Source organism: Platalea leucorodia (assembly GCF_965183815.1).
Source record: "Platalea leucorodia genome assembly, chromosome: 1".
In the NCBI taxonomy this organism is placed as follows: Eukaryota; Metazoa; Chordata; class Aves; order Pelecaniformes; family Threskiornithidae; genus Platalea; species Platalea leucorodia.
Genome location: NC_138823.1, coordinates 168,289,636 through 168,312,221, shown reverse-complemented (window position 1 = coordinate 168,312,221; position 22,586 = coordinate 168,289,636). Strand labels below are relative to the sequence as shown.

The 22,586-nt window shown below is 47.5% G+C and overlaps 1 protein-coding gene across 1 annotated transcript in view; it reads left to right on the top strand.

Annotated features, from left to right (window-relative positions):
- The window catches only part of MAP4 (microtubule associated protein 4), a 168,324-nt gene that overhangs the window by 101,208 nt on the left and 44,530 nt on the right, over positions 1 to 22,586 (top strand). The window contains exons 5-12 of the mRNA XM_082314095.1: positions 392 to 523; positions 4,480 to 4,590; positions 5,222 to 5,350; positions 5,868 to 5,942; positions 7,274 to 7,402; positions 10,156 to 11,034; positions 12,133 to 12,273; positions 13,080 to 13,250. Of these exons, the coding sequence (XP_082170221.1) occupies positions 392 to 523; positions 4,480 to 4,590; positions 5,222 to 5,350; positions 5,868 to 5,942; positions 7,274 to 7,402; positions 10,156 to 11,034; positions 12,133 to 12,273; positions 13,080 to 13,250 (1,767 nt within the window). The remainder of the gene's footprint in view (positions 1 to 391; positions 524 to 4,479; positions 4,591 to 5,221; positions 5,351 to 5,867; positions 5,943 to 7,273; positions 7,403 to 10,155; positions 11,035 to 12,132; positions 12,274 to 13,079; positions 13,251 to 22,586) is intronic.

Here is a 22,586-nt window from a genome sequence, read left to right as displayed (position 1 = left end):
GCGTTTCGGTCCTGACGGACTTGGAAGCTTTGCTCAGTCGCACAAGCTCGGGCGCTCAGGGTTGTTCCAGCTCATACCTTAATGAAACATCTCCCTAAAGATGAGCGTGAGGAGCTAGCGTGAATTGTCCAACATTTGAAAACAGGACGGCACTCTGACGCGTGAGTTCATTCTTGATCTTACATGTGTATCAAGATGCAGAAATTCCCATTATTCTGTTTCTTGAAGAGTTGGATCAAAGCAGTAACAAATGAATATTCATGGTCTCTGGTTTGGCTAACAGTTCATGTTATCTGTTGGCCTCTGGATGTCATATCATGCAATAATCTCTTTTAAATGTTTTAGCTTAATGTTTCGCTTTTGACTGTGTCATCATCTTCTCTAATTTCAGTATTCCCGGGAGAAATCATGGATGAAAAGCTGTCTTACAAAGAATTTCTCGATCGCAATGACTCCTGGACGATGGATGAGAGAGACCTGTGCTTTGAGTCACAGCCTGTATTCAAACCCATGGAGATGGCTGGTATGACTTGTTACTCTTAAAACTGTAGCATCAGTTATTTTATCGGATGTGTAGCATGACAGAGTCCTAGCCTCCGTCCCCAAGGGCGGTTTTGTTCTCTTGCCTTGTACTCGTGCCTGTGTTCTTTAGGATGTGTTGCTGTGTTTTCCTAAAATGCGTACCGTCTTGACACCAGAGTTAACTTAGCACATCAGGCTCCTAACTTGCCCTAGAGCCTAGTCTAGCTGGTTAAAAATGGAGTTGCTAGTCCGGCGTGTTAGAGCACACAGAGCGTGGGTGAGCAGATTTCCCCTGACTTGGCTCACACGGTGATAGCAGTTTTGGGTTGACTCCCACAGTTTAACCGCTCTCGAGTTCTGTGGCTTTCAGTGCAAACCTCGCCAAAACTGCTGACAGCTGAAGCCCGTCTTCCCTGCCTCTCGGAAACGCCGGTTCCAGCTCTCACGTAGCTGCGTCTGCAGTGCAGCTCGGCCTGCTCCAGCCTGGGTAGCTGCTGACTCTCTTGAAAATGAGATGAACCTTGCATAACTTGCCCTTCCAAAAAGATACCCTTTCACCCAATGCCTTTCACCCCATTTTCACTCATTTTTGAGAAAGCTTATGGGAAATGACTTGCTAGCTCTTGGAGGGCATGAGAAATGTATGTGCTGCCCAGATGATGACAGGCAATAAACCTGAGAAAGAGACTGGCTGAAACAGGATGAAACCTTTTTTTTAATATATTTTTGAGGACTGTAGACCTGCTTACTAAGTTATTTTCTTGCTATCTGAATCTCATATTTGCTAAGAGATTCTGTGAAGAAATTAGATATTGTTACAAGGGTAAGAAATGATTCACGGAACAACTGGAACAAAAGAGCTGCTAGTTTCTAAAGCACAGTTGTTGGGTTTTTTCCCTCCCGTTGCTTTGTTAGATGAAAGAATGGGATGTTGATGCAGTTACACTCGATAGCCAGATGACAGACTTGGTGATTAGGAGCAATTTACGTACCTAGCCCACCGCCCGGTATGCTTTTGGCCTGAATGATGGGAATCTGTGGGTTACCTATTGCCTGAAGCCACGTTTCCTTAGATTTTGTGTTCTTAGAGTATCTTGCGCACCTGTACACGCATAAGGTACCACCTGTATTTCAGTATGGAAGTACTCCTCCATCCCGGTACTGCGTAAGCGAGAGATTCTGCTCGGAGGCTAGTCCGTTCCCCTACCTGAGCAGAGGGATCGGAGAGGATAGGCAAGCTTTAAGCACTTGTCAGCACAAGGAGAAAAATGTGAACAGCAGACTCGTAAAAGTCTATGGGTTTATTAAATATCTTTACGCACGCTCTTTGGAAAACAGTAGGATGATTTCCCTCCCAAGGAGAGAATTCCCTGGTCAGCGGTGTAACAGGTCTCCCGACCAGCATTGCTGTAATTCCTCCCTCCTCGGTGGGAAACATGGGAAATGCCAGCTCTGCCGCTCCTGCCAGCAGCAAAAGCGTGCGTTCAGGCTGCTCTGGCCTTCGCTGTTACAAACGCTGCGTTGGGATCTGGCAGTGGGACCCAACCCTACGAAAGTGACGGTTATGAGCAAAAATGTATTTTACACACGGCCTGTAATAAAAAGACTTGTTTTAAAAACGTTATTGTCATGCAGAATGAATAAAACTCAAACATTATCTCATTGCTTGCAAGCTTTGGAAGTGCTGCAAGGCCCTTAATCACAAGTGTATCATGATTTATTACTGTAACTGCCGATAAATATCTAAGCATGAAGAGTTCCTCTGTAAATGATGTGCAGTAATACGCTTTTATTAGTCCACAGTCGTCGGCAAACTGGAACTATGCCTCTGAACAGGGAAGGATCCGAGTATCTGGAAGCGAGCTGAAAAGAAACTTTCATAAATGTGTTGTCGCTCTTACCTCCAGCTGTCCGGAAACAATACTCTGATTCTTAACATTTGTCTGGTGTCATAATATCCTAAACAAGCCGCAGATTTTGAGCAAGCAGAGAATTATTTTCAGGGCTCCCTTAATGCAAGACCTGATGGTTTCCTGAACCGGCCGTACCCCGTCGGTACGGTTCACCCCCGGCCGCCTGCCTCTGGCTTTTCAGCTGCCGTGTGTTTCGCTGGCGGCGTCCCCTTGTCACCAGCAGCGCGGCGGCGCTGACCGGTCACAAAACCGCTAAACCTCGAGTAGGGCGCAGGCCCGCTTTGGGGCCGTGGAGATCTCGGGAGATGGGAGAGGGAAGTTCGGCCGTAGCTGCTTCCGCTGCTCCCGTCTCCCTCTGGAGCAGAGGCAGGGTTAAAGCTGGGTCCCCCATTTTTGCCACATCATCCCACTGCTGGACCAGGAGGGGAGACCATCAGCACCTTTTAGGTTTTAAATTGGTTTCAGTCATGATGCGCTTTTGTGGGTTTGGAGTTTTCTTGGTTTATTTTTTTTTTAATTGGAAAAAAGGCAGTTACTTAGTCTTGGTAATACTGTTTTAAACAGCTTGAAATTAGAATTGTTTTACAGTTTACTCTGAAGCAAGATATTGTCCTGGCATCTCAAATAGTCTGAGAGATTTGTAAAGGAATTCATGCAGCTCACCTGATCTCGCCATCTTGGAGCGCCGCGGGCATGTGAACATTTGAAGTTTGGCTGGCGTCCCTGCGGATAGCCTGCCTGACATAAAAATGAATAACAGCCTTCAGCTGAATCCCTTTTAATTGCGCTTAACCGGAAGAAATCCGTGCGGTGTCTGAAAATGGGTGTGTGACAGCCGTTTCGGGAACGGAGTTCTGCAGCTCGTGGGTAGTGCAACGGGTGAGGTGGTCGTGGGAATCGTCACTCGTCTGCAAGGGGCCGCTCCCCTCGAAACCTCACGTTGCTCGGCTGCGCCTGTCTGGAGAGAAATGCAGCGTACAGCTGGCACAAGGCAGCGAAAGGCGTTCGGGATCAGTGATCATAAAACACAGCCAGGGGTTGGTAAACTACCGAATAATTTGTTTGAGAGAGGAACGCCAGGCTTCCCTCCCTCACGGTGTCTTGCCCTGGCCCGTGTTGCGGTCAGTGACTAACTCGTGGAAGGGCCGTCTCCTCCTCGTTTTATTCCGTCAGCGAGGTCATCTGTCCGCTCTCTGACTCAGGGCACTTCGGTTAAGTCATCCATCGTATGAAACCCAGCACGGTGGTTCTCTCTGTCCCGTCTGGTTTGAATGCCCGTCCTGGTTACTTGAGGGGAAAGGAGATGTGTGCGCACAAAAAATAAAACTTGCAGAAAAGGAATTTTCTCTTGCTGAATCCTCAGCTGCTAAAGTGCCATCTTTCGCAGATGACATTGATATACCCACTTAAAACACGGACCGAAGGCAGAACAAAGCCAATGCCTGTTAGACCAGCCAACGCTGACACCAGACAACTTACAAACGTGGACTAAAGATCCTGACAGCCTCGCCAGTGCCTCTGGTCTGGAGCTAGGGGCGAAGGCTGCTCGTCTGCCCGGGACACTGGGAAATGTGTTATTTGCCTCTCTGGCTTGTAACTTGGGTAAAATACTGGCCCACCAGTCGGTTTATACTGGTGTACTGCTCTTGGGGAGGAGAGCACGTAGCTTACACAGGCTTTCCTTGGTCTGCTGCCGAGCGAAGCGATCCGGAGCTGAGCCGTTGCTCCTGACGCAGGTTAGCTGCGTGCGTCCACCAGGTCCGAAACCGATGTTCCTCCTTGAGAGGAGGAGACAGGTTCTCCATGCAACAGTCGTAATCTAAACTTAGTTTTCCCTAGGAAGCAGTCTGAGCAACCGCGTTTTACTGTTGGGCGTAAATCTGAATTATGAAGGTGTTTGCCCCTGGTAAATAATCTTGAAAGCCGCTTTCCCGCGGCAGTCCAGTGGTGGTGCCAGGTGCACCTTCATCTTGTTTTTTAAATAATCTTGCTCTGCATCAAGTCTTCCCCCTGTGTGGTGACACTTGTTCTTGTCTCCTGCCAGACCCCTTCAGCATGCACAGAGGGGAGGATCTGCCCGATTTATCGTTTCCTACTGACATGAAGAATGTGCCGCTGTTCACGGACCATGTTGATGCTTCCAGAGACATCCATGGTGAGTTCCTCCTCGGCATTTGTCCCCGATGGGCAGGTTTTGGTGTTTTCTCTATTGACTTTCATGTACTGAAAACTGTTAAGCTGATAAGTGCACAGACCATATAATCCCTTCACATGATTTTTCTTTTTTTTTTTTTAATTTTTTTGCATGTGCCTGAAGCCATTCCAGTAGCTACTTCCAGGAAGGGTTTTTTTGCGGTATATTTAGGCAGAAGGAGATAGGACATCTAGACAAGTTGAGTCGCAGCAGGAGTTACCAGTGGCTCTTGTCTTTATGGCTAGAAACCAAATACGCGTGAACTTCTTCCGCAAAGTGGTCTTCAGCGTTTGGACTACGGCGTTTAAGCAGTTATTAACAAGAATTCATGGGAGCAGGAGCAGAAAGCGAAAGGAAGATAATTTGCCTGTGTTTACTGTCTTATACCTTGTTAAAATTATATATGCATACAGAATTACAGTGCAGTTTGTGAAGGTGAGCTAATTGAGAGAGTTGCTTACGAACTTTGTCTAAACTGCTTGTGAGCAGAATGGAATAGTTTCTTTTCCAAGCATTGTATAGACGTGAAATTTTGGAGGGGAGTCATTAGGGTTAGCATAGTGATTAACAAATGGTCTTTTTGCTTCATTAGCGCCACATGGATCTATGATGGTACCTGAACAACCCTTCTTGGGGCCCTTGTATTCTCCTGCAGAGGCTCTGGACCCATCAGCCTTCATGGGCCTGGATTCAACTGCAGAATTTCTACAAGACAAAGCAGGTAAGAAACAGATGTTTGTCTTGCTAGCCGGGTTTGAGGGATATGCAGCTGGAAGATTTTTGTGTATTAGTCCTAAAGAATCTTGGTGGGGGAGTTGATAAGTAAAATGAGTCAAGATTAGAAAGTATCCCATTGGCCATGACCGTTCTTGGCGCAGCGTGAATGTTCTGAAGACGTTGGGAGATGACAGAACGGCTGGGGTTGGAAGGGACCTCTGGAGGTCATCTCGTCCAACCCCCCTGCTCAAGCAGGGCCACCCAGAGCCAGTTGCTGAGAAGAACTGAGCAAAGAACCTGCTCTGTCAGGTCCTGGAGTCAGTGCTGTTTATGACTCTTCTCTGATGGAAGCTTTCACTAACAATAGTCAAGAAGAACATGATGTTCTGGTACCGTTTCTAAAGGAAACCGAAAAGTTACCTGAGAGTGGACTCACAAAACAGCAGGGCCAATACCTTCAACTGGAAAAATAAAGCAGTGTTGGTGTCAGCGTCAGGACTAAATGTGTTTGTTTTTGGTAGTGCCTGAAGAACACTGGATGGGAGCTCAGCATGATGCGGAGGGACCAGATGCCTCTTTCTTTGTTGAGCCACCAGGTAAAAATAGTTTTTATGTGATCTGCAGAAACCATCTATGGAGGTTTTCTGAACAGCTGAAACAGAGCTTCTCTCCTTGTCTGCCTTTTCAAGAAACACAAGGCTGTAATGGAGTGAAGTGGGACCTGACCAAGAAAACCCCTCTTTCTGGTTCTCAAATCAATTTAGAATAGAAATGCGTGTTTTGGAGAGATGTTACTTAACACGCATTTTCTGGTTTAGTGCCGTAAGAGGTGGGGAGAACCCTGCGTTATATAGACTGTTTACTTCTCATTTAGGGTAACAAATTTCATGTACGCAGTTCCAAGCCGAACCGTCAGCAGATATTGTTGGCATGCCCTAATTAGGGGCATATCGTGTAGCAGGGCTTTAATCCACTGAAATCATTCCCTTTCATGGGTTTTGGGGAATTAAGTTAGCAGGTGCAGATGTGTGGAAACAAAAGAAAACAAAAAACATGCAGCAGCAAGCTCTGTGGGTTCCAAACTGTGTCTCCATTCTGTGAGTCTCCAACACAGTGAAGGTACTGGAAATTCCAGTTGGGATCTGTGTTCGAGCATTACTTGACAGAAAAATAAAAAATGGGATTAATAAAACTTGAGAAGAAACGCTAAAACTGGAACTTTACTGTCAAGGATTCAAGTCTTTGTACACACTGAGAGTCAAATCTGCTGACTCGAGCGATGAGTGAGAGCAGTTGTGTTTACTGCTTCTGAGGGTCAGTGCAGCTGAGGGCACCAACAAACATCACTTTGGCTCGTGCATAATCAACAGAATTTTAAACTAAATTCTAATTGCAAACCTCTGCACTCTGTCCAGTTATCTTTACATTATGGTTACAGTTAAATCTTTGAAGCTCCACTGAGTAAATAATTCCATTGTGGTCTCATGTATATTATGATATTCGATCCATAATGGGATCGTTACGGCTGACTTTGGTGAACAAGCTAAGAGGAGAGTAGTTTAACACTGGTCCTAGGTAGAAAGTATTTCTGGAGCTGGTGGCTCTACCTAGGGCTCAGGGTGGAACTGGGAAACTGAACGTTGCTCGGCTTTGTCACAGCACTTGCTTCTCTCAAGACACAGGTGCTTTCCTAGGCATTACACAAACTCACAAACTAACCTTCTGAAAATTGACAGTAAAGCCCGATTCTGGTTTTGTCCGACCCGACTGGGATGCTGAAGTGGGGGAGCTTATTCACCAGGGTTGCTGCTGCAGGCAGCACCTTGAGAGGGTGATTCACATCCTGGCAGCTCCAGAAGAGAAAGCTGTTTGCTAAGATCTGCGTGCTTAATCAAACGTCATTTTGTATGCCTGGTGCCCCCCACAGTGACTGCAGCAGTGCAGCCGAATTTGCCGGAAAGCCCTGCAGCCGTGGTTCCTGGTTTCGTCCCTACTGCAGTAGCAGCATCCCCAGGAGAGGCCGACGCTACTGATGGACCAAAAGGTGCGGCATCAGGTAAAGTTGCCCCGGTCTAGAGACTGGTGCTGGGTTTAGGCCCTTCGTGACCCAGCTGCAATGGTGGAAAAAGGCATGGGATTGCCTCTTCTGAAGGAGACACAGCAAGGTCTTAACAAATTCCGTTGTGGCTAAAGGGTTACGATATCTGAATTGGGTTGGTGAGAAATAGCAAGTCTACTTGACTTTCCAACTCCTGTGTCACAGTCCGGTAACAGATTTAATGATTCTTTACTTTCTCAAAATTTTGGCTCCAGAAAAATCATAGAGTCATAGAATCGTTAAGGTTGGAAAAGACCCTTAAGATCATCGAGTCCAACCGCTAACCCAGCGCTGCCAAGGCCACCACTAACCCATGTCCCCAAGCACCACATCTCCCCGGCTTTTCAATCCCCCCAGGGATGGGGACTCAGCCCCTGCCCTGGGCAGCCTGGGCCAGGGCCTGGCAGCCCTTTGGGGAAGGGATTGTTCCTAACACCCACCCCAACCCTGCCCTGGCGCAGCTTGAGGCCGTTCCCTCTCGTCCCATCGCTTGTTCCTGGGGAGCAGAGACCGACCCCCCCGGCTCCAGCCTCCTTTCAGGCCGTTGCAGAGAGCGATGAGGGCTCCCCTCAGCCTCCTCTTCTCCAGGCTGAGCCCCCCCAGCTCCCCCAGCCGCTCCTCCCCAGCCTTGTGCTCCAGCCCCTGCCCCAGCCTCGCTGCCCTGCTCTGGCCACGCTCCAGCCCCTCCATGGCCGCCTTGGGGTGCGGGGCCCAGCGCTGAGCACAGCACTCGAGGGGCGGCCTCACCAGTGCCCAGCACGGGGGGACGATCCCTGCCCCGCTCCTGCTGGCCACACCGTTCCTGACACAAGCCAGGGTGCCACTGGCCCTCTTGGCCACCTGGGCACCCTGCTGGCTCATGTCCAGCGGCTGTCGACCAGCACCCCCAGGCCCTTTCCCGCCGGGCAGCTCCCAGCCGCTCCTCCCCACGCCTGCAGCGGTGCCTGGGGTTGCTGTGCCCCCAGGGCAGGACCCGGCCCTGAGCCTCGCTGCCCCTCACCCCGGGGCCTGGGCCCATGGCCCCAGCCTGGCCAGGGCCCTCTGCAGAGCCCCCTGCCCTCCGGCAGATCGACACTGCCACCCGGCTTGGTGGCACCTGCAAACTGGCTGAGGGTGCAGACAAAAAATGCTACAATGTGACAAAATGTAACAATGTAACACAATGTTACAATGTAACAAAAAACGTTAAGCTGTGTCAAGTAAGTGGTTATACCAGGAGTCTGATGCTGTAGATAAATACCTTGAAAACCTCTCTGTTGTAAAGACTCTCTTTAAAAGAGTTTTTAAGGTATTTATCTACAGCATCAGCTCGTGGTACATTTTGCACCAGTCTTTGTCTAGTTTCTGTATGCTTTATTCCAGTACTTTCCATGGTTCGTCAGGGAGCATCCATACTGCTTTTAATATCTGTTTCTTTACTGTCTTTTTCTTCAGTAAAATCACAATCTTTAAAGTTTATTTTGGGGAGGATCATGATATCACTTCAAAAAAAAAAAAGAAAAAAGGACAAAACCAAATGAACGCTGGTGCATAATGGATCCTCTTGGTTTGGTTCACTGGAATATTGGTTTTATCTAAATGGATCCTGGAGTGCTATGTTAAAAGGGACTTTTTCCAGTTTTCCAATTTGTTTCCTTTTTCAGTTTAAGTATCTAATTTAAGATTTAATAAGTTTTCCATTGTTTGGGGAGGATATTTTTAGATGTGACTCAAGCAATCAGTAGAAATGTTTCTGGGTTTGATTTTTTTTTTAACATCTACTCGGCAATATATCTGAGACGTTCAGGTCACTGTGCTGCATTACACAGAGTATGGGTAGCGCTTGGGGCTCCTGAAATTAATAGCTGCAGAAGAGAAATCCTGTGCTTTTGGTGATTTGTGAAAACTTGCCTCTAGACAGCTGAAATGTTAAACTAAAACCGACTGAAAACCATCCTTTCAGGGGATCTTATGAAAATGCTAACTTAAATGCAGAGGGCTGATTGTGCTGTGAACTGACAAATGTTATTCTGAAACTCACAGCTCCGTGTTTAGTAGCTGTGGCGTAAAAAATGCAGGAGGCCGAGCGGGGCACGGAGGAGCAAAGGGCGGGTGGCGATTCACCGGATGGCAGCGGCCTCTGCGTGGAGAGCGCCAGTGCTTCCGCTCGAGTCGCGGCACCGTACCACCCGCGAACAGCACAAACGGGATTTGGAACGAAGTGCGTACGGCTGTGGAATGTTTCAGGACTTTTTCCGCTGCTGGAATACACAGCTGGGCTCATAAAGGCGACACCAAAGCCTCCGTGCCCTGCTACATAGGGAAAACTCCTCATTGCGATTCCTGTATATATTCTGTTGGAATGCGCGGCTCGCAGCGGATCCAGCGGCTCTGGTCTCTTGCCAGCTACGTAGCGTCAGGTAGTTTTTAAACGAAAACAATGCATCCTTTGGCTGGTGCACGTTAGGAGCAGATAGACGTCTAACGCTGTAGTCAGGGATGCAAAACAAGGCAGGTGAGGCTGTCGTAGGAAAAGCGCTTGGGTGCATTGAGGAGTGTCAAAGCCTAGGACAACTTGAGCGCACTGGCGTTAGGGCGGGGAGTAAGTGATGCTGAGAGACGAGAAGGAAGACAGGGAGCGAAAGCCTTGTCTTCTCTAGTCATAAAAGCACGCTGCCGGGTATTTACATTTTGTATATTTTTGTTGACTCCTGTGATCTGTGTTTCTGTAGCAGATGCAGCGTGTGTTCCTGCCTCGGATGTCATGTCCGTTTCTGCAGAGAAAGCTGGGTCCGTTCTTGCGGGAGACACCACGCCTCCTCAAGCCCTGGATGCTGGGTTTGCACCTCCAGCAGGAGCCAGCCCTCTTCAGGCCATGGATGTTGGGTTCGCTCCTGCAGCAGAAGCCGAGCCTCCTAATGCTCTCAGTGCTGCATCCGCCCCAGTGGCGGATACCGGCTTCACCCCGGCAGCAGATGCTACATCCCATTATGCTCGGGATTTGGAGTTTGCCCCAGCAGAAGATGCAGGGTTTGCCCCAGCGCCAGATGTGGAATCTCACCATGCTATGGATTTGGCATTTGCCCCAGCGCCAGATGTGGAATCTCAGCATGCTATGGATTTGGCATTTGCCCCAGTGCCAGATGTGGAATCTCAGCATGCTATGGATTTGGCATTTGCCCCAGTGCCAGATGCAGAATCTCAGCATGCTATGGATTTGGCATTTGCCCCAGTGCCAGATGTGGAATCTCAGCATGCTATGGATTTGGCATTTGCCCCAGTGCCAGATGCAGAATCTCAGCATGCTATGGATTTGGCATTTGCCCCAGCGCCAGATACTAAATCTCCTCAAGCTATGGGTTTTGAGTTTGCACCAGCAGCAGATGCAGAGTTTGCCCCTGCCGCAGAAGTCAACCATCATCATGCCATGGATTCTGGGTTTGCGCCTGCAGCAGAAGCCAAGCCTCTTCCTGCCATGGATTCTGGGTTTGCCTCTGCAGAAGCTAAGTCTGTCTTTGCAGCTGACACCAAGGTTGCTGCATCTGAAGAGCTGATGACACCTGAGTCTTCTGCTGAACAAGACAAGCCACCCTTCGACAAGCCTCCTGCAGGTGAGCGCGTATGCCCGAGAGCTTCGTTCGGGCTTGAAACAGCCTGGCAAGTGGTGCAAGAAGGCCACTCTAGTTGGCATAGCACTGGCAGCAACGCTCTTGGTAGCACATAGCGATGGCTACGCAGGTGCAAAATTGTCGTAAGACTGTCAAAGAAAAAGCATATCTTCTTAGTAGTTAAGATTATGATATGCCTTGCACAAAGCATCTGAAGTAGAGCTCAGTTCTGCTGTCAGGATACAGACAGAGGAAGTACTTCGTGAGGATTTTTTGCTTATAAAATACAAAACTAGAATATCTTAATGGTTTGTTTTTTTTTTTTACTTGGCATTTTTAGCAGTGATGTATGTTTTTAGGACAGCCATAGAGACACTTTAGTTCATCCCTGTTAGTACGTACTTTTGTATCGCTATCATCCTCAGCATATGCCGAAATCTCTGCAGATGCTGTAGGATGTTTTTGAACAAAGCTGCTTATCTCGAAAGTAGTTTCTGAATAGACTGATAGGGTTTGTTGGTAATTTGGTGACGTTTCTTTGGAACGACTATAGGCGTCGAAACAGCAAGGCAGGCGTTTTGGTTTTTTCCACGTGGTGGACAACGGATGCTCTGTGCTGCGCGGCTTTCTCAAAGGACGCTGTCCTTTCAGGGAGAAAACGACCATCAAAATAGAACAAATAGGACTGGGCAGAGGCAGTATGTGTGAACTGGTTGCAGAAGGAGTTGGAGTGAGAGATTTTATTTTCTTTCTTACTTTTTAATACTTTTTCGTTTAATGATATGGATAAATTTCAAAGGAGAGAAGTTTTAACAAAACAATCCTTACTAGAATGTAGCAACTGAGGCACGGGTGCGTGAATGAAAGAGTAAATACCGGACAAGACAGGAAGATTTGCTTTAGGAGAACCCTTAGGCTTTCAGGAGGGGAGAGCTGGTAGAAAGTGATCCTAAAAAGCAGATTACCACTGTTTTGAAAATGAGGAAAACCTTCATTTTCTTGTGGAAGATAAGAGTTAGGCGAGGAAGTGATTTTTATCGTGCTTAATCTGATCTAAATTAAAAATAAGATGAATTTTTATTCTTTATATTCTGTTTGCAGAAGCAACTGCAAATGTGGAACAAGAATCGAAAGTCCCAGAAGCTTGTGTTGATCTTGCAGAGAGAGCTAAGGACAGCAAGCCACCTCCCAGCCGCGAAGAGCATCCTCCGGAGCAGACGAACCATCTCGCAGAACCAGCAGGTGAGCGATGCAAACCACGCTACCACCCTGCCGTCAGCATTTCGCTGTCAGCTACCTCTGCCCCACCACCTCAGTTCTTTCTCGCGGACGCTGTTCTCCTGTCCTTAGCAAGGAAAAAGCAGCAAAGGTTTAATTTCAGAAGGTTATTAGCGTGTGCTAACATGGGGACTGTTATAAATAGACGGTAGTCTTAACATTTGAAATCACCATCATATAACTTGTTTCTTCCTCATCCATAGTTGTTGTACCAATGTCTGTCATAATTTTTATTTCTATTTAAAATGTAAATAAAATTAATTGCATATAGAACTGTTCTCCAATTTAATTATGTCTTACATGTTAAAACTTGTTATAATTATGTGTAGCTAGGAATTTTGTAGTGGCTGCGTGATTATGTTCTAAGGTATATATGAATACTAGATGATTAGCATTAGATAGGGACTCCAGACTGATAACGGAGTATATTCTGGATTTGAATTCCAGTGGGGAGCTAGTATGGTCTGAATTTGGTTGATTACAAAGAGGTAAAAAAACCAAACCACCAAACCCTTGCCCTGTGCTCAAGCCCCAAGACAGTCCTCGCTTCGTGTTTTACCTCCACCTCGGCATGTCTGCCAAAATATAAAATTGCTGCTTAAAACGGGATTGTGAGGAGATAATGCCTAGGAGACTACCATATCTTATAAACTTCATTCCTATTAAAAATAAAATAAAACCGATACCCTTTCCAAGGGCTTGCTTTTAAGCTGCAGGTTGCCTGTGTTCATAAGAACTGAAGCATTCTGTTCATATTTTTCATATTTCAGTCCCAGTAGAAGCAAAAGAAGCTGTTGCACTAGAAAATAAAGACCTCCTTCCAGAAAAATCAGTTACCGCTGTGGATGTTACTGTTACAGAGAAACAAAAGGAGGAGGCTGAACACAACCACGTCCAACACGCAGAACCTCAGCAAGAAAAAACCCTGCAAGAGCCCACAGGTAGAATATCAATAATAATTCCATTTTAGAATGGAAATATCCCCTGTGAACTATTCACCTTTTCCTACTGACTGCGGTGCCACTTGAGCAAGCAGGAATCTTTTTTGCACCGAGCAGCTGTGTGGTTCTTTGCGTCCATCGGTGATTCTGCTTGCACTTTGCCTCTAATCCCTGCCCTCTTAAATACTTTTTCCCTCCGTGTTCACTGGAGTAAAAGCCCAAATGTGGGTGCTACTAGTACTTTGTCACTGGGACTGGCTTGTTTCTTTTCTGCTGGAGAATTTAAAAGCTCACCATCTTTTTGCCATTACTGCCAGCTTTTTATTTTGGTATTTAAAAGGACCATTAATTCTTATTACAATATTCCTCGTGAAGACCTCCTTCCAAATTGAGTTTTGTAATTACCAAAGGAAAATGTGATTTTTTTTCCTGCTCCACCAACCCAGCCTCTCTGATGAGCTGTTACTGCTTACCCGTGTGACTGGAGGCTGATTTGTGGGCCAGGGCGAGCTGACAAATGACTGGGGCTCTCTTTAAAATCGGTGGCTTGTAGCTAAGGAAACCTGGCGCTGCCTGTAACGGAGTACAGCAAATTAACTTACGGAGGGTCTGCCTTCCACTGCTTCCACCCTGGGGGCTGTGGGAAACTCGGCTCCTCTGCTCCCCCTCCCCGCTCCGCCCCTTCTCTCTTCCCTCGTCTCGCCTTTCCACTAAACTTTTATTTTCGCATTGTGGAAGGATGCCAGTCAGGGATATAAAAAGTGTATCTGTTTTCTTGTCTTGCTAAGACAAAATGGATCCTTAATGCATTTTTAAAAAGAGATAGCATGTCCTTACAAGAACTGTTGCTTTTCGGTGGGGTAAGAGCATGTAGCAGGAATGCTGTATTTTTAAATAGCATTGACGTATTTACCGGTAGTAGTTTAAATAGGTTTTGCGTGTCAATGTCTATCCCAGCCCTCCTGAGATGGATTTAGAATTAGTGTGGTATCAGTGCTGGAAAATTCTGCATATATGACTGTAAGGACTGTTTTAGATGGCTAAAACCACATATATAGTGTATATATATATTTTTTTTTTAAAGCAAATAGTTGCTTCGATGTTTGAGCAGGCTTCCTGTATTCCAGGTCTACCCACTGCACAAATCAGGCAAGCTAACAAATCGAGTGAACGCAGGTTTGGCAGAGCAAAACCTGCACCAGTGCCTATTACAGATGTACCAGAGGAACGTCTAATAGGTCTCCCACAAGAGAAGAGTACTGACCCAAAAGTAGACCCCTATTCTGTAGTGGAACTCGGATGCGTTGCTGGAACGTCCCCTCGCACTCGGGTTTCACATAAAAAGGCAACTGCGCAGCCGTCCAGCGTGCTGTCGGAGTTTGCGGAGAGCTGCAGAGACGTACCAAGGGAGAGCTGGGATTTGGAAGGATCTCTGGCCATTGTGAAGAAAAAGAAAAAGAAACCAAAACAAAAGAGAAGCCAGCTGCCAAGAACCATGGAGTTCTGGGACGAAAATGTAACAGTCTCAAAAGCCCCGAGAAATTCTCCCTTTGCTGCTGAATTGCAAAAACCAGATGCCTGTCCCGTGGTGCCTGCTGAAGCTCGCAAAGAGCACTCAGTGGCCTCGGGAAGCAGGGTTTCAGATATGCCAAAGGATGCGAAAATAATAACTGGAAGTCATACCCTGGATGAGCAAAATGCCTTCTCAGTGCCAGCACCAAGACAGCAGGCCCAAAAACCCAGCGTGCCGTTCGGATCTGTGTCAGACGCAAAAAATGGGGCCGGCATGAAAACAGAAGAAATGAGAGATGACAGTTTGGTGTTGCAATCTAAAAGCAAAAGAAAAGAGGTTCCCTTGCAGCAGGTAGGCAAGACTAAGGTGGGGGAATCTGTTACAGCAAAGGTGCCAACCAAGCCTACGGAAAGAGATTTTGTTGATAAAACTGAGAAGAAGGAGTATAAGGAGTCACAATGTGCCGACCTGACGCCATCTCTTCCAGAAGCGATCAATCTGAGCAAAGCAGAAGCTCCTTTAGAGACCAAGCCTTCAGAATCGCTCCTTTCTGATAAAGGCAAGGAGGCTAAATGCACACCTCCCAGGCGGGAAGCGCGCAGTGACGGTGTCCACCACGAGCTGCAGACTTCCAGTGGGTCACTGGGAGAAGCAGCAAAGAAAAGAGGCAGTTGTGAAAAAAGCAAAGGGCTTGAAAATGACTCCCTCAAAGAGCCTGCCCTTCTCGGGGCTGCGGCCCCGTCGGACAAGCTTCCTCACGAGCCAGAGGCAGCTGATGAAACCAGAAGAGTGTCCTCCGATAAGCACATGGCCGTTGACTTCAGCAGTGCAGAGGGAGTGTTGAAGACTCCAACAGATACCGCTAAAGCGCCCGTCACACCGTTAGTTTTACCAAAACCTGAGGAAGCTACTGCTTTGCAAAACAGAACGGCTGACACTTTTTCAGAGCAGCCGTTTCTTCTGTCGGCTAAGTCCGGTGCAGCCAAACATCCTGCCTCCGCTGAAGCAGCGGACGGAGCGACGGTAGCAGATTCCCCTGATAAAAACAAAGGGAAAGGATTTATTGCATTAGAGCAGCAGACTGGAAAAGATCCCAGTATTGCACATGGGATGGACAGACCGAAAAAAAAGCGTGGTGAAGGGAAAGTAAAAAAACTCAAAAGCTTCTCTGAGCAGATGATGCTTGCGGAGGACGTAAGCAAACCTACTGATGGGGCGAGGAGGGATGAGACTGTAACAGAAACAACTTCCCCTGATAAAGGCAGAGGTTTTACTGCAAGAGGACCTCCGTCAGGAAGCATTACACATGCTTATCCTGCAGACAAGCCGAAAAAAAGAGGGAGTGATGGAAGAAGTAAAAAAGGTGAAAGAAGCTTTTTCCAGCAGCCTTTTCTTGAGAATAAGATGGACCCAAGCAGTTTTCCTGACGTAACTGATAAAACTAAGGAAGTTAGCGATGAAGGCAGAGAGATGGGCTGTGCTCCTGCTGAGGGGTTTCGGGAGAATACATCAGATGGAACTAAAATGCAAAGGTCAACTGAACTGGTAACAGAAAAGCCTAAAGAAAGCATTGGAAAAAATGAAATAGGTGATTTGGGCGCTATAGACCAACCGTTCCTGCTGGAGGGCAGGCGAGAGGAAGCAAAGCAGCTTGCTGTGGCTGACACAATCAGCAAAACAGGAGAGGTAAATTTGATTAATAAAGGCAAAGAGGCTGGAATTACTTTTGCAGGTGAATCGGTTGTGCTGCATTCTGATGCAACGCTGGTGGCAGACAAACCTAGAAAGAGGTGTAGTGATGGGAAAAGAAAAAAAACTGAAAGAAGTCCTTTGGGGCAGGCAGCTGCTCTGGATGCTGGGGTGGAAACAAGCAGTTTTCCAAGCAAAGAGAAGGTGGCTGGAAGCACAAAAGAAATGACCTTTGATAAAGATAAGGTGCCTGGTTTTGGAAGAGAGCCTTTGCTGGAGAATCTGGCAGGTACAACCAAAGAGGTGCTGGAAAAGCCTGAAGTAGAGGGTGGTGATAGAAGTTTCTCTAATCAGTCGGTTCTTTCAGGTCATAAAATAGAGACAGCAGAGCCAGAAATAGTCAGCTCTAAAGAGACGTGGCCCATGAGTAAAGGGAAGGAACCAGCTAGAGCGGAGCCCCTCCCAGAGCCGAGGACAGACGCAGCTGTGGCACACGGTCCCACCGGGGAACCGGGGACGGACAAGCCTAAGAAAAAAAGTAGAGATGGGAAAGGCAAAAGGGCTGAGAACAGTCCTGAGCACCCTGTTGCACTGGGTCCAGGTAACATCCCTGCAGTAGGTGAAGAGGGGGGAAATATTAAACAAACTCAGTCTTTTGATAAAGGCAAAGAGACCAATTCCAGTCCTTCAGCGAGTCTGCTAGGTGAGCTAGCGGATGCTGCTGAAGTGCAAGCTCCTGCCCTACCTCTGGAGCCAGAAAAATCACACACAAGCGGTAAAGAGAAGTGCAAAAAGATGGAGGCTAACTTGCAGCAGCCATGTCTTCTGGAGCATAAAGCAGGGGCAGAGACGTTTCCTCCTCGTCTCATGGAGATGGCTGACAAATCTGAAGCCGAAAGTCCCGCTCCTTGCAGCGTGGGGGGTGGGCTTCCTACCCTAGGGCATCCAGCAGTGGCAGGTCGCGCTTTGGCCACAGGTAGTGACAGATCTAAAAAGAGGGGCTACGATGGAGGGAGCAGACAGGCTAAAAATGCCTCTGAGCAGCCTGTTTTTCTAGAGCCAGAACCAAACAGGGGAGCAGTACAGCCTCCCATGGGATCTGGGGTGCAATATGGAACGGAAGACATGGATTTGGTAGATGAAAACAGAAATATTAAAAACTTTCCCATTGGCCCTCAAATGCTTTGGAATAATAAAGGAAGCGACTCCGAGTCCTTTGCTCAGGCCGCAGGAGCTGGCTCTGGTAGCACTGGCGATGGTTCCTCGGGCTTCCCAAAGCAGGCGGGCGAGGGGGCAAGGGGCAAGGGGCTTCCTCCTCCTGCAGCAGCAGCAGGGAAGAGCCACAAAGAGCCTGGACCTGGTGCGAAGAAGGAGATACAGGCACAGAAATCTGGTGAGCAGCCCATCAATCTGGGACACAAAGAGCCTGGAAAAGAGGTTTCAGAGAAAGATGGTAAGCCCAAAGAGGCTGGTTCCCAGGATGGGAGTGAGGCAGGTAAACCGCTTTCTTTGGACCATTCAGTTGAACAGGACATTAAATCAAAGAAGGACGAAGTTCACGTTTCTTCTGTGGCAAAGGTGGATGATAAAGAAGCAAGAACCACCGATAAAAAGCAGAACACGGACAGCACTTCCTCAGACCTTCCTCCGAAGGCGGCAGATTCAAAAAACAGAGCAGCTCCCGCAGGTGCCAAAGGGACGGAGGAACCAGAAGCACCCGTCTCCTCTGGAGAGAAGGGCAGCGGGTGCGTTTCCCCAGAACTTGCGGCGATAGCAGAGAGCAGAGCAGGAGCAGCCGTGCCGCAGGTTGTGGCAGCAGCACTGATGGAGGCTGAGTCGGATGGAGGCAAGAGGAGTGCGCAGAGCTCGCTGAAGCACCCGGGCAGTTTGGAGAATGAAGCAGCTGAAGCAGAGGCTGCTGGTTTCAGTCTGACAGCTGCCCAGACAACCAAAATAAGTCCCGAAGATAACCACAAAGGTCGTTCTCAGCCTGCAGAAGAGGATGCTGCTCACGGTGGGGAAGCTCACCTGAAGGATGCCCCGGCGCTGAAGTCTGAGGTAGATAAACCTGAAGATGCAACTAAAGAAAGAGAGGAGGAACGTGAACAGAAAGCTGTGAAGGAGGCAAAGAAAGAGAGAGTTAAAGCAGCAGAACAGCTAAAAGGCTACATGAGACCCACAAAGTCGAGAGGGGTGCCAACTCTGCCAGCCAGGTCCGCCGCTCCAGAGCGGGAGAAACAGAGGCAGCTGAAACCCACTGGTACGGGCCGGCAGAGGCACGACAAAGGTGTGTGTTTGCCATCTGAGCTAGCGGCAGTAATCCAGGCAGCTTGCGTGCAAGACCTTGCTCTTTGTCAGTGTGTTGGCATGAACATGTAATTGTTAATCCGACGTGGCACAAGCGAGTGTGGCATGACTGGTTTTTTGGCTGATCTTAAAAGGCTGTTAGTTCTGCTTGCCTGTCTCACAGTGCTAATTCCCAGCGTTTGAAGGACTGACAGCGTGGTCCGAGTTCCAGAACTCTTGGTTTTTTGGTTTTTTTTATTCATTCAGAGTTAATTTTACATCTATATATAGTAGAATATTTAAGTAAACTTGCACTTTTTGGTGTCAATAGCTTCTTGTCGTCCCAGACGGACAGTGACCTTCCTCTGCGGCGCAACGGTGAATCACCAGGCTCGCTAATGGCACTGCGTGCCGCTGGCGGGCAGGGAGCGGAGTGTTCCCGTGGTGGGAAACGTTCTCGATCGCTGTCGTGTTGCAGGGTTTGGCTTTAATCCTACCTCGGGCTAACTGCAACCGTCTACTTTTCCTCCTGCAATTGGTTAATGACTTTATTTTAAGCTACCTTGAACGGCTACATCTATACAATGTGCTTCCTCCTAGAATAATAATCTTTACTAAAGCAGAGTTGTAACAAAACAACAGTGGGACTGATATAGATTTTAAGACGTTACGTCTGTGGTGAGACTATGGATGGACTGGGAAGCGTTTTGGGCTGCTTACCCTGGCTCTTGTCCCGGGAACGAGATCCCTGTACTCATAGGAAATGAGGTGGAATTAATTTCCTAGAATTTAATGAAGTTCATAGGAATTTTGAAACAGAGAATATAATATGGATAGAGATGAAATAAAAAATATTTTTGTACTTCTGCTGATTCGAAACCTTCCTCAGAAAGAACTGGCATCTTCTCTGAATTCCCGTCTGCTGAGACGGGCTGGGGAAGTGTGTCCATGCCCTTAGGTGCTCTTCGTTTTTGCCTTGTCATCAGGCATGAAAGTTTGTTCCTGTTTCTATTTCTGCGGAGTTCCTTGCTGCCAGTTTGCATGATGCAGCCACTAACTTAACAAACCCAGAGCTCAAGTGCGCCTTAACATGCTGGTCAGGTTTTTGAGAGGTTTTGTAATTTTAATGAGTGTTGCATAACCTGAAGTAGTTCTATTTTAGTGAGAGTGGTGTTCTCTGCATGAACTTGTGCCTGCAGAAGTAATGTTCTTTGGTGCATGATGCTACAAAATAAAGGGAAAGCTAAAAGCATCTTTTAAAAAAAAAATTTCTTTCAAGCCTTTCCATTGCCTGCTAGAAGTCTTTGTTTTCCTTTCTAACTGCTGTATTCAAGGGAGCAGAACTGTAGTAGCAGATCCGTGCAAAAAGGAAAAGCTCCTCCTGCGTGTTTTGCACAGGTAAAGTGTGTACGGAGTTGAAGGATTCCTGGTTCAGAGTAGCACATCAGCGTGCGCGTAAGTTGGTACATACTTTGCATCTATACGTTGGCCTGACCTACCTTTGCCCAGGACTTTAATAATACTCAGTTGCTTTCATCCTTTCAGCACTTCATAGACTCACGGTTGGTTGTTTCTTTTTTTTAAGAGCAGCTCTGAATGACTGAGCTTGCTTTGGAAATGTTGGTTGATGTGTTCTTACGGCGGTTTAAAGCCACACGCTGTCAGGCGCGGGGCTGCTGAGGAGCGCTGGCAGCAGAGCGGGCCCCCGGCGTCGCTTCGGGCGCTCTCGTGGTGACCGCACAACGTCTGGGCTCGGTGACGGGGCAGAAGCTGCAGGCGAGCTCTCGGCAGCGGAGGAGCAGGGAAGCAGATTTGCTTTGCCATCCAGATACGTTACCGAGGCTTGTCTCTCTCTCCATCCGCTGCCCAAGTAGCTGTTCAGCAAGCTGCAAAACGTTGGCAAAACCCCGACTGAATCCCTAAGTTGGCACAACTGGTGTGGAAGTGCCTTAGGCTGGATCCGAGGATGAAACGGTGAATGCACGCATCAGTTGAACACAAGTTAAAACCAGAAATCAGTGAAGGGAAGGTGTTGAGATTTCAAGGCCGTGAACATGAGTGTGCTTGTTTACTGGACAGGGAAGGAGCTACAGGGATCCAGGAGATCATTAGTATAGTCCAGATTTTCTCAGAAGCATGGAAGGGGTTGGGTTGGAAGGGACCTTTCAAGGTCATCTGGGCCAACGATTTCAGTCTTCACTAAGCTGACGGGGCCATGGACTGTACGTACCTTCTACGTGCCAGTTCATCCTCCCGTTAAGGTAACAATTCACTGCTCAAAGGTTTTATATTTTTACCGGTCACCAGAACTTGGCCAGCACTCCATCTGTATTTGCCAGGCAGGACTGCGAAGCTGATGCTGTGCAACATCTAATATCTGCCCACGTAAGCTGTTTTCCTCTGTGGCGGGCAGTCGGTGATCTACTGTCAGTGTAATGCACGTGGGTATTTTGGAGGATCTTCTGCTGAAGTTCAATACCTGAAAGCTCTTTAGCCGGGCTCCCATGTCTTACACTGTGTCTTCTAGAATAACAGGACGGCTTTCCTAAATGCATCAGCTCCTGTATGTACTGCTAAAATAGGTATGAGCTTTGTGATACAGCTCCCTTGGGAGTCATGGCAACTGGGATGCTGCAGATGCCTCTCACCGACAGAAGTTGTATGTATCTTTTATAAACTAGGCCTGCAAACTTCTGTATTTTTTTTTTTTCTAATTTTGACTTTGCAGCTTCAAGTTAAGAAACGTTGGATGTAAGGCTGTTCATGCAATTTGAATTTAATCCCTTATCTATCTCTTGGATTTATTTCAGCTTCTCATTTTTGTTGTTGTCATTGTAAAAACTGCCCCAGATTCTTCTGGAAAACTATTTTATGCCTTTTAATGTCAAGAGGCAGCTGAGATGATAACCAAAACATGTCAGACATTATCAGCCTTTGTAACGTGACTGAGCCTTCATGCTACCTCTTGTGTGGAATTAAAACTAAAATTGGGAATTATGTATAAAATGCAGGGTGCTAAAATGCGTGCTTCCAAGCGGGTGCCCTGGCTGACGCGGGGCCGGGGCTCTGACACTGAGGAGTGGTTAACAGAGGAAACGATGCAAGATTTTCCTTCATCCAGTGCTGAGCCTTTCGATTCAGCTTTACCGCTAGCATCCCTCTGCCCGTTACTCCTCAAGCTGTATTTCAACATTGAGACTTTGAAAAGACCTTTTTTTTTTTCCTCCAACCTGTCCTTAAAGAATAGTCTATTTAAAAAAAAAAAAATAATTAATTTATTTCAGTGTTTCGGGTTTTGTGTCGTCTTATGTTTTTTGATTTGCGTAGGCCCTTCAGGAAAGGGCTGGCTTCCCTGTGTGTCCGTTACAGCGATGCTCCAGCACTGAATGCTGCGGGCTGTGGTGCTGGCGGAGGAAGGAGCTTACTGCCTAACCACGTCGGGGTCTGGGCAGTCATGCTTCTGAGGTATTCTCCCAAATGTGGCTTGGAGGCGCCTGCTGAAGTGGTCATCTGATGCCGAGTTTCCCTCTTCCCTCAAAAGCTTCCATCGCCATCTCTGCCGCTGCCTTCTGCGGGCATCCTTCCAGCGCCCGTCCTTGCAGCTGAGCTGATGACAAGCTGTCTTTGCAGCCCATGGGCACAATCGCCGTGTGTAATGCAGTACATATTTCTCAATATGACAGCTCGAAATCCCTTGTGTGTAAATAAGATACATTTAAAAGCAAGAAATGCCATCCCTGCTTAATTACAGTATTTGCTTTTATTCTACAGCCACAATGAAGCCCTTTCTCTAAATATTTTTTTTTTCCTGACTGGTTTCCATTATACTGGTGTCAATATAACGTTAC